Source organism: Labeo rohita, chromosome 23, assembly GCF_022985175.1.
Source record: "Labeo rohita strain BAU-BD-2019 chromosome 23, IGBB_LRoh.1.0, whole genome shotgun sequence".
NCBI lineage: Eukaryota > Metazoa > Chordata > Actinopteri > Cypriniformes > Cyprinidae > Labeo > Labeo rohita.
Genome location: NC_066891.1, coordinates 5,487,862 through 5,508,097, shown reverse-complemented (window position 1 = coordinate 5,508,097; position 20,236 = coordinate 5,487,862). Strand labels below are relative to the sequence as shown.

Sequence of the window (20,236 nt, the reverse complement as noted above, 5' to 3'; positions counted from 1 at the left end):
ATTTAGAGAGAACGTAATTTGCATGTGTATACACGTAAATCACACAACTGTTTTCAATCATTATAATCAGAAATATTTCTTTATACATATAAGAATGATTTCTGAAGGATCATGTGACACTGAGTAATGATGCTGAAAATTCAGCTTTGCATCACAAATTACATTTTAAAATGCATTCAAATAGAAAACAGTTGTTTTGAATACTACTGTTTTCAATAAATAAATGCAGCCTTTATCATTCAATACACTGTTGAAGTACACTGAAATAAATGCATGACCAAAAAACACAATAGCAGCTACCATGGGGTATGTCAGAAGTATTGCCATGGCACCATGGCTAAAAGCAGTGACAACTAACAGGCTCCACTGAACTCCAAGTGTGTCCTGACCCATGTGGCCAGTTCTAGTTACCCATAATGATACGCATTATATGCCCATTCCCTAGCAAGAACTGTAACTAACTGTAACATAAAGATCAGAATGACCAGAAACCGGGCACAGGTTCAACATGATGACGCTGGTACCCGTCTAAAGCAATAGAGGAGGAGGAGTGCGCAGAGCAGAGAGGGCGGGAGGGAACCTGCTGCATTCAGTAGCCGAGAGAGAGCTTTAATCCGTAACGGGTTTTGATCAACACTGAGCAGTTCATGGGAGAGCAAAACGTTGCGTGTTTATTTCGCGTAAACCATGTAGAATAGCCACGCAGGTGCTGCAGCTGCGACTTTATTGCAGTTATATAAAAAAAAGCTCCGGTGACCGCCTGCACTGAAAACGAGTTAAACGAGTTTCAATAGAAATTGTGCTAGGCGATGTAGACGCGTTAAAAAGTCCAGAACTGATTGTGAATTCGGCATAAAGTCCATCATGGAGGTGCGAAAAGCGCTCACGTGTGTTTTGTTCACCGTGTTTCTGTGGGCAGGAGACGCGCAGGACTCGGTACCTGATTCAGGTGAGTCGTTTCGGTCATGTTTTAATTCAGAACTCAGTATGAGACTTTGGTGAATCATATTCTTTAATTCAGGACTCGGTGCATAATTTACGCGGATCATATGTTTTAATTCGGAAGTCGGTTCAGTCATTCAGGACTCAAAACCAGAACTATAGGCTATGTTTTACTAAGTCTCAGCACTTGTTTTCGGTGATTTACATGAAACATTGTTTAATTCAAGAGTCTGTACGTACTTCAGGTGAATTATTACAGTTCTCAATACCTAATTCAGTTTAATCACACTGTTTTTTGTAAGAATCGGTATCAGTTTCAGATGAGTCATATGGGTCACCTGATCCAGCTGAGTTGTTTCAGTTGTGTTTTAATTCCGAGCTCAGTATGAGACTTTGGTGAATCATATTCTTTAATGCAGGACTATACATAATCTACGCGAGTCGTTTTTATTTAGAAACTCGGTGTCTGATTCAACAGAGTCATTTGAGTCAAACATTTCATTCAGGACTCAAAACCAGTGTCTATGACTTATTTCAAGAATCAGTATTTGATTTTGGTGATTTACATGAAACATTGTTTAATTCAAGACCCTGTACGTACTTCAGGTGAATTATTACAGTTCTCAATACCTAATTCAGATGAATCACACTGTTTTTTTCAAGAATCGGTATCAGTTTTAGATGAGTCATGGGTCAGTACCTGATCCAGCTGAGTTGTTTCAGTTGTGTTTTAATTCCGAGCTCAGTATGAGACTTTGGTGAATCATATTCTTTAATGCAGGACTATACATAATCTACGCGAGTCATTTTTATTTAGAAACTTGGTGTCTGATTCAACAGAGTCATTTGAGTCAAACATTTCATTCAGGACTCAAAACCAGAGTCTATGTTTTATTTCAAGAATCAGTATTTGATTTTGGTGATTTACATGAAACATTGTTTAATTCAAGACCCTGTACGTACTTCAGGTGAATTATTACAGTTCTCAATAGTTAATTCAGGTGAATCGCATAGGTTTGTTCAGGACTCGGGAATCAGACTTAGGTGAGTCATGGGTCAGTACCTGATCCAGGTGAGTTGTTTCAGTTGTGTTTTAATTCCGAGCTCAGTTTGAGACTTTGGTGAATCATATTCTTTAATGCAGGACTATACATAATATACGCGAGTCATTTTATTTAGAAACTTGAGTCATTTGAGTCAAACATTTCATTCAGGACTCAAAACCAGAGTCTATGTTTTATTTCAAGAATCAGTATTTGATTTTGGTGATTTACATGAAACATTGTTTAATTCAAGACTCTGTACGTACTTCAGGTGAATTATTACAGTTTTCAATAGTTAATTCAGGTGAATCGCATAGGTTTGTTCAAGACTCGGGAATCAGACTTAGGTGAGTCATATGGGTCAGTACCTGATCCAGGTGAGTTGTTTCAATCATGTTTTAATTCGAAGCTCAGTTTGAGACTTTGGTGAATCAATTTCTTTAATTCAAGACTTGATACATAATTTGCGCGAATCATATGTTTAATTCGGAACTCGGTCTGTGATTCACCGGAGTCGTTTGAGTCAAGTATTTCATTCAGGACGCAAAACCAGAATGATAGGCTATGTTTTACTTAAAGATTCAGTATTTCATGAAACAGTGTTTATTTCAAGACTCTGTACGTACATGAGGTGAATTATTACAGTTCTTACAGTAGGCCTACAGTATTCAAATAAATAACACTTTGCTAGAAATAATCATTACTAATGTAAATCATTAACTGTTGCTCAGTTTACTTTAACCTTAGTGTGCTATTCTATTCTGTCCTATTCTGTTCTATTCTATCAAATTAGATCAAGACCTTAAAGCCCTTAAAACAACAATGCACATGAAGGAAGGAATCTGGAAGTACTTTATGATGAAACATGGCTGATCTGGTACAAGAATACATACATTGTAAACATGTGAGCTAAATAGAAAACATTTGAAAAATCATTTTGCTTCATGCAATGTATCAGGGACTCTTTAAAGCATATGGCCTAAGTTTAAGTGATCTGAGCAAAAGAAAAAAAGTGAACGTAGCCAAATACTTCATCAGTGTTTTAAGTTGCAGTAAAGTATTTTCTCCCTGGGTGTTGTCTTACATATGATGCTGGGTTAAATATAGTTATATTCAAACACAATTTGTGTTGGCAATTTTCACGTCTCACAAATGACCGCGAGTATTAGCTGTATGAATAGAAGTGCATTAACTTTGTCAGCATATCGCTGACATACACACTGAGTGAGGCGTGTGAATTAAAGAACTTATCCTGTCAGTCATTAATGTTAGGCTATTCATTGCTCTCGGGTTATGAGAAGCCTATTAGATGCCAGAAAATACAGGTATTGTGTACACTTTCCCTCTGCTGATGTCTGTCATGACATCGCACTGAAATCATGAAAGGGATGATAGAAGATAAGCAGCAGAGGAATTCATGCATGTACTGTATCCAAAAGGGCTCACTCATTCGTTATCCTCTACATAGTAGGAGTCACATACAGTAGTTCACTATATAAGGAACAAGAGAGCCAAAATGATTATATTTGAACACAGCTCCATACAAGTTGACATTCGCATGACTTTACATAGTTGTTGCATGCCAATGTGGATTAGATCAGGTTGCTAGATTATCTGCTGTGCAGATGACAAATCAAAACAGATCTGAGTGAGATATGCCAAAAAAAAAAAAGTTTCAAATTACATATGGACGTGCAGATTTGTAAACATTGATCTGCATTTGTTCACTATATGGCTTGTTCCTGCCACGGAATAAAAAAAGGTCATTTTTGTTTGCAAAAGGACTTTTATATATTTCAGAGTTTATATTTCACAATTTTGACTTTTTCTTGCAATTCTAAGGAGAAAAGTCAGAACTCAAAACTTTACATACACCTTGCAGAATCTGCAAAATGCTAATTATTTTACCAAAATAAGAGAGATCATACAAAATGCATGTTTTTTTTTTTTTTTTTTATTTAGTACTGACCTGAATAAGATATTTCACATAAAAAATGTGTACATAAGAGTCCACAAGAGAAAATAATAGGTGAATTTATAAAAATGACGCCGTTCAAAAGTTTACATTCACTTGATTCTTAATACTGTGTTATACAGCTGTTTTTTTTAGTGATCGTTGTCCATGAGTCCCTTGTTTGTCCTGAAGAGTTAAACTGCCTGCTGTTCTTCAGAAAAAATCCTTCAGGCATTTTTGTGTTTAAACCCTTTCCAACAATGATTGTATGATTATGAGATCCATCTTTTCACACTAAGCACAGCTGAGGGACTCGTATGCAACTATTATAGAAGTTTCAAATGCTCATTGATGCTTCAGAAGGAAACACAATGCATTAAGACCCAGGGGTGAAAACTGAATGAAAAAATATAATATTTAGGCAAAATAAGAAAAATGTACACATCTTCATTCTGTTCAAAAGTTTACATCCCCAGCTATTAATGCATCATTTTTCCTTCTGGAGCGTCGTAAAAGTTGCATATGAGTCCCTCAGTTGTCCTCAGTGTGTAAAGATGGATCTCAAAATCATTGTTGGAAAGTGTATGTAAACTTTTGAACAGGGTCATTTTAATTCAACTATTATTTTCTCTTGTGGACTATACGTAAACGTATTTTATGTGAAACGTCTTATTCAGGTCAGTACTAAATAAGTAGTAACATGCATTTTGTATGATCCCTCTTATTTTGGTAAATATTGAACATTTTGCAGATTCTGCAAGATGTATGTAAACTTTTGACTTAAACTGTATAAACTGGCAATTCTGATAAGAAAAGTCTTAACTTTGAGATATAAACTCATAATTGTGAGCAAAAATACAATTGTGAGATGTATTCTTGGAATTAAAAAAAAAAAAGTGAGATGTAAACTTTGAATTGTGAGAAGTTAGTATTCTGAGTTTATATTTTGAGATTCAGACTTTCTCACATTTGTGAGTTTAAATGCACATGCAAGCATGTGAAAAAACTAGCGCGTAAGATTTCGCTCCCCCCGTGATGTGGTAAAGGGATCTTATTATAATATTACCGCTCCTTAATCTGCACATTTCTACCCACAGCGCAGTCATTTTGTTTTCGCAAGCGACAACTGTGTACTAGTTCTAATGCCATGGCAAAAGCTTGAGCAAAGCATGCTAACTATTCTGTCTTTGGCGCGGTGGATTTATTGATTTATTTACTGTATATTACACTGCTGCCACACAAATCTAATATAAACATGCAATTTCTTTCCCCGCTGTTTACCTTCACCGACATAACCGACTGCTTTTGTAACTCATGTTTTTAACATAAACTTTTGTGTATTTGACCATTTAAGTGCAATAAGACATAAAAGAGAACTTAGTTTAGTACTCACATGCCGTGTGACAGCCGTTTTCTGTGCGCACTCAGAAAATCCTGTATCATAACTTTAAACTAATATGGCTGAAAACACCTTATTTCAGACCAATACACATGATAATCAAATCCAAACAGATGTTTTTTAGCAGAGTATCTGGGTTATGAGCTGTAAAGGCACAGCTCTATTCTGGAAAAGGCAGAGGGGAAAACAGCGTGTTCTCAAATCGGGCATTTTTCAGAATGATATAATAAATGATCTGTTGGGGTATTTTGAGCTGAAACTTCACAGACATATTCTGGGAACACCTGAGGTGTAAATTACATAAAAGTAAAATAAAAAGGGGCATAATAGGTGTCCTTTACAAATATTTTATCCCATGACAGAAACAAGCTTTCTTAATTAACTGTTGTTCAGACTACAAAACAGATTTGAATCTGATATACTGAAAATCAGATTTTTGCCGCCTGTCTGAACAAAACCATAGACACACCAACAGTGACTCACAGAGAGTAATTCTGGAATAGCCTTGGGCATTTTGGTTTTGACTGCAGGAGCTTCTGTGCAAAGTGCCACCGCACCCTGCTTCCAAGCGGTCTGGCAAAGATCAATTATTTAGCAGAGGCAGGTTCAGTGACCCAATGAGCAGAAGAAAACTATGCAAACTATGCACATGGTTTATATTTCATCCGAATTCATTGGAGAAACAGGAATTTTGTCACCAAAAACTGGGCTTGAAATATTTTCAGGCCTCTACAGTGCGACCATTTCAGTCGCATTTGTGACTAAAAACTACTGCGTGCAACTTTGAAAAAATATCGGAGCACCAGTGCGACTGACCCGATCGGCATATTTGTGTTTGCGCTGAGGGGAGCTTCAAAGGTTTCTACGTGTTTTTGCAACGTTGAGTAATTTATCACAGACATATCTCACGAATCCTTTCATAAACAAAGTATAGAGAGAGTGTAAATAAGAGATTCACTGTGCAGTGTAGAGAGCTTTGTTGATTATAATGGAACTTTGTGAGATTGCGATGAACTAAGATGAGTGACAGCTTTTAATGATTTTTAAGGGAGTCTGTAAATAGGGCGACCACCTGGCAACAGGGCTGTTGCGGGACATAGATGTGATTTTGCGGGACAATGCAGGACACGTGTGAGACTGATACATTTTCTACTGTTATGCTATGTAAATACTGATTGCATCAGTTGTCATGATCTGTGTTTCTGAGCGCGCACATGCAAGCGAGACAAAGCGCGTCTTTTCTTATGAGAGTAAAGAGAATCCACCCGCGAGAGAAGATTTTTTGTGCTTGCGCATTTTGATCCGATTTTTTGATTATTGATTAGAAGGTGCTCCTAAAATTTTGACTGTGCTCCAACATTTTTTAAGTGCTCCTAAAAAGAACAGTAAGCGTAGAGCCCTGAAATATTTTTGTAATAGTGCAAGATGCTTAAGATTTGCAAGATCGTCTTGTAATTTGATTTGAAATGGTTTGGACGCCTCCGGGTCTTCTCACAGGACTTGGGTGGGCGACTTCGGATTGTCTAAAGTGGCGAACGCTTGGCTCTCTGAGGCTTTTCGCCCACTCTCTCTCTTGCTCTTTTCTGCACATACTCTTTCTTTCTCTTCAGGAGCTTCTGGAATAGCCTCTACATTCCTTCTTTTACTTCATATGGAACAGCCAATTCTCACCTCCCCCCTTTTTCTCCATGCCCGCTTGCCGCCATCCGTCCGCCTCCCGCCTGTAACATCCAGTAGCAGGGCTGTTCCTTCCCCCATCTGTTTATGTTTATCATCCCGCTCCAGGTTAGAGGGCTTCTCTGCCAGGAAATTCCTGTAATGACCAAATCAAATGTTCCATCTCTTGAAGTATTGTGACGCTCCCAGTTCTTCCTTACCCTAATAAATACTACTGTTTTCTTATTCTTATTTTTAGCATGTACCGTTCAGGCCCACTTCCTTCGCAAATGACTAATTTCCTCACTCGTTTTCACACTTATCTCCGTTTGGCCGTTGTTTCTCAGAGTTTCTGCCCATTTTATTGTGCTCACTATAAACATTTAATGAGTTTGTGGTCAGTAAAAAGGGAGTGCGTGTACACGGCATCCGAACTTGTAATAGTGTAAACATCTGAAGCTGTGAAACTGAATAAATAGGACTGATTTGGCTGGGGGGTGGGGTGGGGTGTAACTGATCAAATTTCTGATAAAATTGCGAATGCAATTTCATATGCGAGTTTAAAAAAGCTCAATTTCTGCTATGCTTGTCTGCACAAATATGCAGTGTATATATATATATATTAATATGACTATAAAATAATGACAATTTTTAATACTAAACAATTTATTACCATTTACATTTTTTTACTTATTATATTACTAACAAAATGAAAACTGTTTTGTAATATAAAAAGGTAATTTTTACTATTTTACAAATATAAGAATCTAAGGGGAAAAATTCTATATAAAAATAAATATAATTATAATTATAATACAAAATGTAATAATAAATATAATGAATTATATTGAATTATAATAAATATTAAAATAAATAAATATAATTTTTACTATTAGAAAATGTCTAATAATGTTTAATAAATATATTATAAAAATAAAAAATATATATAATAAATATAGTTAATTATATAAAAATTAAATTATAATAAATATAATTAATTTTATAAATATAAATATAATGTCTGGTTCAACTAGGTAGGCTCTAAAATATTAAACTATAGGATCTGTTTGTGCATGAACCACAGATAAAATCATGTGGTTTGTTGCAAAGAGGTGTGCTTTTCTCAGTAAAACTAATGAGTTACAGCTGGCAGACAATAAAAGGGGAAAAAATCCCATGGGCATATATTACACAATCATAAAAATTAAGGTTTCAAAGGGTTTTTTTTTTTTGCAGCAATACCACAGAAAAAGATCTGTAAACACTTTAATGATCTAAAGAACCTTTTGTGGAATGAAAAGATTCCATTAATGTTAAAAGTTCTTCATGGAAACATAGATGGAAACACATAACCTTTATTTTTAAGACTGTACATCCAAAGGGATTCCTAGTAGCTTGTATATAAACTCACAGAGACTCTTTCTCCTCGTGCCTTGGAAAGTCTGGAGAGTTTGCTATGTGCTAAATAAACACTCATGTCCCCCCTCCTGAGATCTTAAAGCATAGATCATTTCCTTAAATGTCTACTGTTGTTTTTCACCTACAGTTTTGAACTGCTGCGAGGGCGATGTCCTCTTCCTCCTGGACTCATCTGGTAGCGTGGCCTCCTACGAGTTCTTCCATATGGTGGACTTTCTCAAGGACCTCCTGCTGCCTTTCTCGTTGGGGCCGGATCAGGTGAGGGTGGGACTGCTGCAGGTTGGGACCGAACCCCATCTGGAGTTCGGCTTTGACTCCTACGACTCCCAGCACGGACTGCAGGCGGCTCTGGAGAGGACTAAACAGCTGAAGGGCGACACCAACACGGTGGACGCTCTACTGATGGCTACAAATCAGGTTTTGAAACAGGGCGTGCCGGGAGGTGCCAGACCCAATCTGCCCAGGGTTCTGGTTTGGCTCACAGATGGAGTGGATCCCGGAGAGGTGCAGGAACCAATGGCAAGGCTGCGGGAAGAGGGCGTGGCCGTATTGGTGGTTTCCACTGGTCACGGGAACTATCAGGTGCTGAGAGAGGCTGTAAGTCCACCTGCTGAGGAGCACCTGTTCTTTGTGGACATTGACGATATCAACATCATCAGCGAAGACTTGAGGAACGCAATTATTGGTGTGTTGTTTATTATATATCTCAAAAATGGTATTATTTCGTGGCAAAAAACGTTTGTTATTATGTACTCACCTTCAATACTTTTGACTTTTTCTTCTGTTGAACACAAAGGTAGATGATCTATATATCTATTTTTTTTTTATAGTACTACTACCAATATTTGATAGTAATAGTAGCAATGCTAATACTAGTACTACTACTACTAATAATAATAAAAACAGTTTGACCAGGTAAATAAATAAATAAATATTTTATACTAATTATTATTATTATTATTATTATTATTATTTCAGTATATTTTTGTAATATTACAATGTAATTTTATCTAATTTATTACTACAATAATAAGAATCTAATGAGAAGCTCATGACGATCTTTTCCATACTAAAAAGGTAAATATTGACAATGGGCTGCCAAGCTCCAAAAAAGAATGAAAGAATGAATGAATGAATGAATGAATGACAACAATAATTTGACCTGCTGAAAATTTGATTTTATACTAATATTTGATTTTAAAATTTGATTTTATACCAATACTTATAATATGAATTATAATAATAATTATTATTATAACTAATGACAATAATAATAATTCTGTATATTTTTGTAATATTACAATGTAATTTTTTTTGTACATTTATAACTACAGTAATAAGAATCTAAAGAGAATTTCATGATGATCTTGTTTCATAATGATCTTTTCAATAATACCAAAGTAAATATTGATGGGCTGTCAATAAAATAAAATAAAATAAAATAAAATAAAATAAAATACAATAAAATAAAATACAATAAAATAAAATAAAATAAAATAAAAAAAATAAAATAATACAATAAAATAAAATAAAATAAAATATAAAATAAAATAAAATAAAATAAAATAAAATTTCTTTATATTTTTGTTGTTATATTATTATTATTATTATTATTATTATTATTAATAATAATATAATATTAATAATATTTCTTTATATTTTTGTAATATTACAATGCAGTTTTATCCCATTTATTACTACAATAATAAGAATCTAATGAGAAGTTCATGATGATCTTTCCCATACTACAAAACTATGTCAATATCCAAAAAGGACAAAAAAATCCTAATGATGATAATAATAATAATAATAATAATGATAAATAAATAAATATTTTAGACTACTAATACTATTATTATTATTATTATTATTATTATTATGCATTCAGTATATTTTTGTAATGTAACAAAATAAAAAATCCTAATAATAATAATAATAATAATAATAACAACATCAACAATAAATAAACAACAATAAAAAATAAATAAATGTTTTTATAATAATAATAATAATAATAATAATAGTAATAATTCAGTATATTTTTTGTAATATTACAATATAATTTTATTGACTTACTAAAAAAGTACTTTAATAATTTATAATAAATAAATAAACTATTATTATTGTTAATATTATTTATTACATATTTAAGACTCATTAAGATGTAATTTTAAGTATTTTCTTACAACACTAAGAATCTAATGAGTCTACTACAAATTATTATAAACTTAAAGGTGAAATGTTGGGTCCCAAGACATGGTTATCGTTAAAGTTAACATGAAATAAAATAACGCATAGAAGTTTATTATAGAAGTAAACACCAAAAAGCATACTATTTATGTGAGGAACAGACTGGAACATAAATAGTTACCCACAGAAAATTTGGCCTTGTGCAGTAGCTCTCAAATTTCATGAATCATAAAAAGCCATACTTGAAGAAATTAATACAAGTTTGGAAAGAAATGAGGGCGCATAACTGATAACAAACAAAAATTGTTGTTTTAATCCTGACTGTAACTGAATTAAATGAAAACACCAAATTCTTGACACAATTCTTTACAAACCTCTTTAGACCCTGATTTTATATTTGATCCAGAGTAGCAGTCGATCTTATAAGAGCGTTTTCTAAACAGGGAAAGTGATCTAATGTGGGTGTGAATAGCTCCGTACCTCCGCCCCAGTGCGCCGAAGGAATCTCGAATGCCAGTCAACTCCGACACAAATAGCTTGAGACGGCTCCAAGAGAAGAAGAGCTCGGAGGAAACAGGGACAGAACCCACAGACACTGTAATGGGAGACGAGGGCTATTTATACAGAAATTATTCTGGCCTTTTCGACCCCCGCCAAAGTCCCCTGCAGCGCTAGACATAGCTATTATCAGTGTACATTCTTCCGGACATACATAAGGCGTTACATATGTGCAACTTCCAGACACTTACATAAACAAACCAGAGATCGCACGCAATAATTCAGAGCAGGTGGTGTCGTGTCCTTTTAGAAATTGCCCTAGGCATGGATTTTAGTGACTTGAGTTACTAACTTAATTTCTGCCATCTCTTATTTCTCTTTCTCGCTGATCAAATGCAGAGATCATCAAGGCCGAGAGGCTACAGGTGAAGTCGGTCACCACTACTACAGCTCAGCTGGAATGGAGGCCCGTGTTGGCCGGCACCGGCTACTACGATATCCAGTTTGGTCCCATCCGAACAGGGCAGACCGGAGGGACGGGAGGTCCAGGCACCAGTCCTGGCACTGGTTTGGATCCTTTTCAGAAGATCACGCTGCCCGGAGATGCCAGCTCGGCTCAGCTGACTGGCCTGCGTCCAGACACCACGTACAGAGTCACGCTCACGCCGAAAGCTAACCTGGAATTCCTGAACTCGCTTGAAACCACCTTCACTACACAGCCAGGTGCTCATATGATTAGATTATTCAGAACTGAAACACAGCAGAGGTATGAATCATATTGTGTCCCAAAATCACAATCAAGAAAGAAGAAAAAAAAAAATTCTACTTTGCATTAATGAAAATTATGACCATTAATGACCATGACTTTTTGTTGTGTTTTTGGTGTTTAATTTTGTATTTAATAATAATAATAATAATAATAATAATTATATATATAGACTAGTATTAAGTAAATATGAAATAAATATTATTTATTTATTTATTTTATTTAAGTTGTTAGCATTAATTAGATATAGCATTAATTAAAAATAAATATTCAATTAATGTTATTTAACAACAAAAACAATAATAACATAAAAATAACAATAACAACAACAATTGCATTTTATGTATTATATATATTATTTTGAATTTTTTTTATTATTATTATTATTATCATCATCATCAAATATAATAAAAGGAAAATTAAATGTATTATTAAATGTATTATTAATTGTAAACAATAAACAATAATAAATTTTGCAATAATATATATAATAATAATATAAATAATATATGTAATATATAAAATGCATATAATATAATGTAATAATATAATTAATTATTATTAAGTAAATATAAAATAAATATTATTTAGTATAAATAAATATTAATTACATACAGTATTAATTAAAATAAACATTTTTAATAAATATAACATTATTATCATATTATTATTATTATTATTATTGGATTTAATTAAAGGAAAATTAAATGTATGAATAAGAGGAAATAATTCTATTGTGCATAATGAAAATTATTTGTATGACAATTACATTTTTGTTGTGTCTTTAATGTTTTAATAATAATAATAATAATAATAATAATTAATTATTTGGAATAATAAAATATAAAAAATAAATATGTAATATACAATAATATAATGTAAATAATATATTATTATTAATAATTTGCATTGAGTGAATACAAAAATAAATATTATTATTATTGTTTTGTTGTTGTTAGCATTAACTAGATACAGAATTAATTAAAAATAAATATTCAATTTATTGTTATTTAACAACAACAATTATTACAGTTATTATGCATTTATTATTTTTGAATATAATTAATTACACAAAAATGAAATGTATTAAGAAGAAATAATTATATTTTACATAATTAAAATGATTTTTATGACTATTACTTTATGCATTGTCTTTAATGTTTTAATAATGATGATAATAATAATATTATTATTTAATGTTCATATTTAATGTTAATTTTTTTTTTATATTAAAATGTACTTTATTACAATTATGACAATTAAAAATCTGAGAAATACTGAAATGACTGAAAAACCAACTCAAGAGTAAAATGGTGGGATCCACTGCATATTCATTATTAAAGTCAACATGAAATGCATACAATCCCAACCCCTTAATTTTAGAAGTAAAACAGGATGTGAACACAGTTTTATGTTGACTTTACAAATAAGTACACATACACAAAAGGCACCCTCTTTATCGCTCTTGTGGATTATATAAGATAATTAAAGTGAATTTAAAAACAAAATGAAACATATATATCATTTACACCTTGTTCAAACACTGAGATGTTCTCGTTTCTCGTGTCTTCACCCCCAGTGAATCCTCCACAGCCAGGGGTGGACATTCTGTCGACAGTGACCATATCAGAGTCCACCACTAACAGTGTGCGTGTGAGCTGGGGTCCGCGGCTGCCTCACCTCGTACAGGAATACCAGCTGGAGTATTCAGCGCTTCCTACAGGCCCACGGCGGACCTTCAGCGTCAGTAACAGACAGGACTCCGCAGTCCTGACCGGCCTCCAGCCGGACACGCAGTACCTGGTCACAGTAAGCGCCAGACAGTCCTCCGGCAAAGAGAGAGCCATGTCGGTTAAAGTCTGTACACAGGAGGGTAAGAACCAATACATTATTCCAGTCATTAGAAGTGCATATTTCTTTTGTAGTAAAATTATACATTGCAGTTATATGAATCTGAGTTCATTTTAAAGGGATAGTTCACCCAAAAAGGAAAATATTGTCATTTACTCACCCTCATGTTGATCCAAACCTGTATGAGTTACTTTCTTATGTTGAACACAAAAGAAGAAATTTTGAAGAATGCTGGTAATCAAACAGTTGATGGTCCCCATTGACTTCCATAGTATTTCTTTCCCTACTATGGAAGTCAGTGGGGACCAACAACTTTTTGGTTCTTCAAAATTCTTCAAAGTATTTTTTTTCAACATGAGAAATGATCACAAATGATCACACAATTAAAATTTTTGAGTGAACTATTTCTTTAATTCTTACTTTCTTAAACTCAAATTCAAATGGAAATTCAGCATCAATTCAAATTTATTTTAAATGCAGGAAATGAATTAGAATTTGAAAAGCATTCTCAATTTAAAAAGCATTTAATTTAGAAAAAGGAGTTACTTACTAGTTACTTATTTGTCACTTATTTTGATGAATTCATTTGGCTGCTGTATTTTTGTACGCCAACCTGCAAGTTAGCATTCTTTCTTGGTTCCCCTGACAAAATACTAACTGGATTAATAGGTTAATGAGTAAATAAGTTCTGTGACCATCACAATTTTAATTAATAAACACACTTTTTATGAACATTAAAGACCTACACTACCAGTCAAAAGTTTTTGAACAGTAAGATTTTTGATGTTTTGCTCACCAAGCCTTATTTGATCCAAAGTACAGCAAAAACAGTGAAATTTTAAAACATTTTTTTTATTTATTATAACTGTTGTCAATTTGAATATATTTTAAAATATAATTTATTTCTTTGATTTCAAATCTGAATTTTCAGCATCATCACTCCAGTCACAGGATCCTTCAGAAATCATTCTGATATTCTGATTTGCTTCTCTAAAAACATTCATTATTTTTATTATATTGAAAACAGCTGACTAGAATTTTTCTTTAATGAACAGAAAGTTCAGAAGAACAGCATTTATCTGAAATAGAAATCTTTTGTAACATTATAAATGTCTTTATCATCACTTTTGATCAATTTAAATCATCCTTGCTAAATAAAAGTATTTTATTTTACTGACTCCAAGCTTTTGAATGGTATATCTTATAATGTTACAAAAGCTTTTTATTTCAGATAAATGCTGATCTTTGGATCTTTCTATTCATCAAAGAATCCTGAAAAAAATGTGCTCAACTGTTTACATATTGATATTAATAATAATAATAATAATAACAATGTTTCTTAAACAGCAAATCAGCATATTCAAATGATTTCTGAAGGATCATGTGACACTGAAGACTGGAGTAATGATGCTGAAAATTTAGCTTTGATCACAGGAATAAATTACATATTAAAATATTTATTTTAAATAGTAAAAAAACAAAAAGTATTGTTTTTGCTGTACTTTGGATAAAATAAATGCAGGCTTGGTGAGCAGTAGAAACTTCTTTAAAAACATAAACACTTTTGACTGGTAGTATATTAGCTAAAATATAGTTGTAATTCATTAGAAGCTTCTGGAATGAGATGCTTTCCAGTGAGACCACACTATTTTAATGTTCCTGCCAATATCATTCCCACATCCCCCCCTTCCACCTCCCTCTGATTCCCAGCAAGAAACGGGAAGCCTGACCTCTCTCCCTATTTCTTTCAGTGTTGCCAGCTCTCTCAGATCTGCAACTGACCACAGTGGGCAATGAGTCAGTGCAGCTCCGGTGGAAAGGGAGTTACGATGGTCTCCGTGGTTACTGGGTCACATGGGAGCGAGGTCACAGTCAGCGCTCCACCCTGTATCTACCACCCAACCGGCTCTCCACCACCCTCAACCATGTTCCCTCCAGGGCCCGCGTCTGCGTCTCTCCGGTGTACCGGACGGCCCGTGGGGAGGGACTCTGCTGCACTGCTTAAATGGGCTCCGGTGAGACACCTATCAGGAAAACATGGGGATTATGGGTTATTTTATATTATGAAATAAGCACATAAATTTACGAAAGCAAAAAATACCATAATATGATTGCTTCTCCAAAAATCAGTGCTACAACTAGTTATTCCATTTTGAAATGTGCGTTCTGTGAAGGGTTGCCAGGTTTTCACAACAAAACCTGTCCAACTGCTACTTTAAACTAGGCCAAAACTAGTCTAATCACATTTCAGGGGAGTCCCCTGGTAAAAAAAAATAAATAAATAAATAAAATTTTTTCTGGGGATAAATATACATTTTTTTGGCAGGTTCCCCTGGTAAAATTTCATTCCAGGGGCTAAGTATCACATTATTGGGGTTGCTTTGAACCTGCGGATATGAAAAACAAAGTGCAGCAACAGTGTTAAAGTAGCCCAATTTTGCGGGAAAACCGCAAACTTAGCAACACTAGTTTTGTGACAGAATGTCTGTTTTTGTTTTGGTCTGCATGATTTCATCCACTACCAATGTACCCAACAGTATTTTCGACAACCCGGGTAGGGTTGCCAGGTTTTCACAACAAAACCCGCATGACTGTTGCTCAAAACTAGTCCAATCAAGTTTCAGTGGGAGGTCCCCCAGTAAAAATCGTTTTTTTTGGCAGGGCTCTCCTGGCTAAGTATCACATTATTGGGGTTGTCTTAAACCTGCAAACACGAAAAATAACCTGTTGCAACAGTGTTAAAGTAGCCCAATTCTGCAGGAAAACCACAAACTTGGCAACACTAACTTTGTGTCTGAATTTTTGTTTTTGTCTGCATGATTTCACCCAATACCAATTTACCCAATAGTATTTTCGACAACCCGGGTAGGGTTGCCAGGTTTTCACAACAAAACCCGCCTAATCGCTACTCAAAACTAGTCCAATAGAGTTTCGGTGTAAAAAAAATAAATAAATAAAAATATTTGCGCTTTGGGGGACAAAATACACATTTTTTTTGTTCTCCTGGTAAAATTTGCATTCCAGGGGCTAAGTATCACATTATTGGGGTTGCCTTAAACCAGGGGTGCCCAACCCTGTTCCTGGAGATCGACTTTCCTGCAGAGTTTAGTTCCAACCCTAATCAAACACACCTGTCTGTAATTATCAAGTGCTCCTTGAGATCCTAATTAGCTGGTTCAGGTGTGTTTGGTTGGCATTTTTTATGAAAAATAACCCGTTGCAACAGTGTTAAAGTAGCCCAATTCTGCAGGAAAACCGCAAACTTGGCAACATTAGTTTTGTGTCAGAATGTCTGTTTTGGTCTGCATGATTTTGTCCACTACAAATTTACCCAAAAGTATTTTCGACAACCTGGGTAGGGATGCCAGGTTTTCACAACAAAAGCAGCCCAATTTCTACTCAAAACTAGTCCAGTCGAGTTTTGGTGGGGGGTCCTCCAGTAAAAATCACATTCTGGGGAACAAAATACATTTTTTTTTTTGGCAGGGTTCTCCTGGTAAAATTTGCATTCCAGGGGCCAAATATCACGTTATTGGGGTCGCTTCAACCCACAGACATAAAAAACAACCCGCGGCAACAGTGTTAAAGGAGAGGTTCACCTCCAAAATGAAAATTCCCTGATAATTTACTTACCCCCATGTCATCCAAGATGTTAATGTTTTTCTTTCTTCAGTCAAACAGAAATGAAAGTTTTTGAGGAAAACATTCCAGGATTTTTCTCCATATAGTGGACTTCAACAGGGATCAGCAGTTGAAGGTCCAAACTGCAGTTTAATGCAGCTTCAAAGGGCTATACACATATCCTCTAAGATATGACCCAGAGGGTCATTTTTCTATGAAAAATACGAATTTATATAGTTTTTAACCACAAATGCTCATCTTGCACTAGCTGGACCTCACAAATTACGTAATCACCCATGTGTGTCGTAGGCGAAAGTACTGACCCAGTGTTTACAAAGCAAATGTGCAAAGCAAAGTTTTTAAAACAACAATGTTGGATGATTTTGAAGTTGGGTTTGAGTTTTTCACCATACCCTACCTTTATGAACTAAAGTACAAGATAATGAACTAACCACTTTTCGCACGTGATTACGGAACGTGTGAAGATGCACTTGTTATTAAAATTGTTTATAAATTAATTTTTTTTTAAAGAAAATGACCAGTCGTTTTGCTAGATAAAACTCTTATTATTATTATATATTAAAGACATGAACATCTTGGATGACATGGGGGGCTGAGTAAATTTTCATTCTGGAAGTGAACTTCTCCTTTAAAGTAGCTCAATTCTTGGAAACTTGGCAACACTGACCCTGGGTTGCCAGTTGGCTACAGCACAGCGTGTTGCAAGCATGGGAGCCAGAAAACAAACTGGGTCAGAGATCGCATATTCTACCCGACCTAAAAAGCCTCAGCATCCAACTAAAATGCTAAGCAGAGGCATATTAAAATGCGGATAAATCAACTCATGAACTTACTGTACACTGTAAGGCCCGTCACCTGCCATTGTCAATTGTGCTCGCTCCCGTAGTGTGTCATCAATCTGGCAGCCCGTGTGAGCATCCAGTCAGGAGTGGGAGAAACAACTCTCCAATATTTTGAATTTGGACTGCAGTACCCATTAATATTACATACCACACCTAGAAATAAGAACCTGAAAAAACAACAAATTATGACTTACAAAGTACGACATACAGTAGGAGAACGTGGAGGTCAAGTTGCTTCAGTCCATTAAATGGATAGGTTAAACGAAAAATAAAAATTCAGTCATTAATTACTCACCCTCATGTTGTTCCAAACCCGCTAGGCCTTCATCATCTTTGTAACACAAATTAAGATATTTTTGATGAAATCCAAGAGCTTGACCCTGCATAGACAGCATTGCAACTGACACGTTCAAGGTCCAGAAAGGTAGTAAGGACCTCATTAAAATAGTCCAAGTGACATCAGTGGTTCAACCATAATGTCATGAAGCTACGAGAAAACTTTTCATGCACAAAGAAAACAATGACTTTATTCATTAACTTTATTCACACAAGTAGTATTCTCGTAGCTTCTTGACATTACAGTTGAACCACTGATGTCACATGGACTGTTTTAATGATGTCCTTACTACCTTTCTGGGCCTTGAAGATGTCAGTTGCTTTGCTGTCTATGCAGGGTCAGAAAGCTCTTGGATTTCACCAAAAATATCTTCATTTGCATTCCAAAGATGAACGAAGGTCTTACAGGTTTGGAACAACATGACGGTGAGTAATTAATGACAGAATTTTAATTTTTTGGTTACGCTATCCCTTTAAGTGTTCATCTTGAAATATTACTAAGACTAATAAAGTTATTCCTATGTTTACTTTATAAAAATCAGTAAATGTTTCACAGCAAATAGAAACATGAACCTAAGGGTGGACTTTCTTACTATGTTACTTTTTTACTTGTTAAAAAAAAGTATAAACTATCATTACGGCATGATTGTGTACAGCAGGTTTTGTTAGCAAAGTCTGACATTTCATGAACTTTTAAACATACATCTATAATAACAACAGCACCTTTTGTTTGTGTTACCGCACAGCTGCGTTGACCTGGAACTGTGGAGCGCCGCTCTGCCAAACACGAAAAATGGAGGGATGAACAACACCAAAAACTTCCCACAAATGGACAGATGGGAGGTCGGGGGAGTCCAGGACACAGTAGCTGTTTGAAAACTCATCACCCATAGATGGTGATCTTTAAACACACTCACGCAACATGCACTGACACACAAACCCCAAACCACGCTTCTAATACACTTGATGAGTCTGAACTCAAAAGTGGCCTTCTGAAGAATCAGACTTTTAAAGGAATGTTTCGGGTTCAACTTCAGTGCTATTGATGGGCTGAGATCTGTGGCTTGCTGTGCATTACCGCAGACCATTTTTGAGCTTGTCTCTTGCAATGCAGACTTTGTTCTCAATTTTATGAAAGTTTACTGTCTTTTGCCACAGAATAAAACTATTAGAATACTATTAGAATAAAACTATAAAATTATTATTTTTCTTGACTTTTGAGACCTTATATGTCATTATTTTAAGAATCGCAAGATATAAACACAATTGCTAGATATAAACTCACAGTTCTGTTTTCCCCCCACATTTCTGAGTTTCCTGAATCAAAAATTAATTTCGACCTTTTTTTCTTGCTATTACAAGTTTATATCTCAAAATTCAGACTCTGTTTTGTTTAATTCTAAAGAAAAAAGTATGAACTTCGTATGAACTCACATTTTTTTTTTTTTTTTTTGCTATTTTTGCTACTTTTTTCTTGCTATTGCAAATTTATATCTAACAATTCGGACTTTATATCTTGCAGTTCATACGTTTTCCTCAGAATTGCAAGAAACCAACTCGCAACTCATTGTTGACTTTTTGTTTCTCAGAATTCAGAGTTTCCATCTCGTAATTCTGTTTTTGCTAGATATAACCTCACAGTTCTTTCCCCACCCACATTTCTTGAGTTCTTGCATTTTCTGATTTTTTTTCTCAGAA

At 34.5% G+C, this 20,236-nt stretch overlaps 1 protein-coding gene across 1 annotated transcript; it reads left to right on the top strand.

The window, feature by feature from the left end:
* The first annotated feature begins 579 nt into the window (after positions 1-579).
* Positions 580-19,778, top strand: vwa1 (von Willebrand factor A domain containing 1). Its single transcript, XM_051096550.1, has 6 exons — positions 580-949; positions 8,541-9,098; positions 11,501-11,824; positions 13,447-13,740; positions 15,470-15,733; positions 19,285-19,778. Exons 1-5 carry the CDS (start codon positions 865-867, stop codon positions 15,721-15,723), a joined length of 1,515 nt encoding a protein of 504 aa, XP_050952507.1. The 5' UTR covers positions 580-864; the 3' UTR covers positions 15,724-15,733; positions 19,285-19,778.
* Positions 19,779-20,236: the final 458 nt, after the last annotated feature.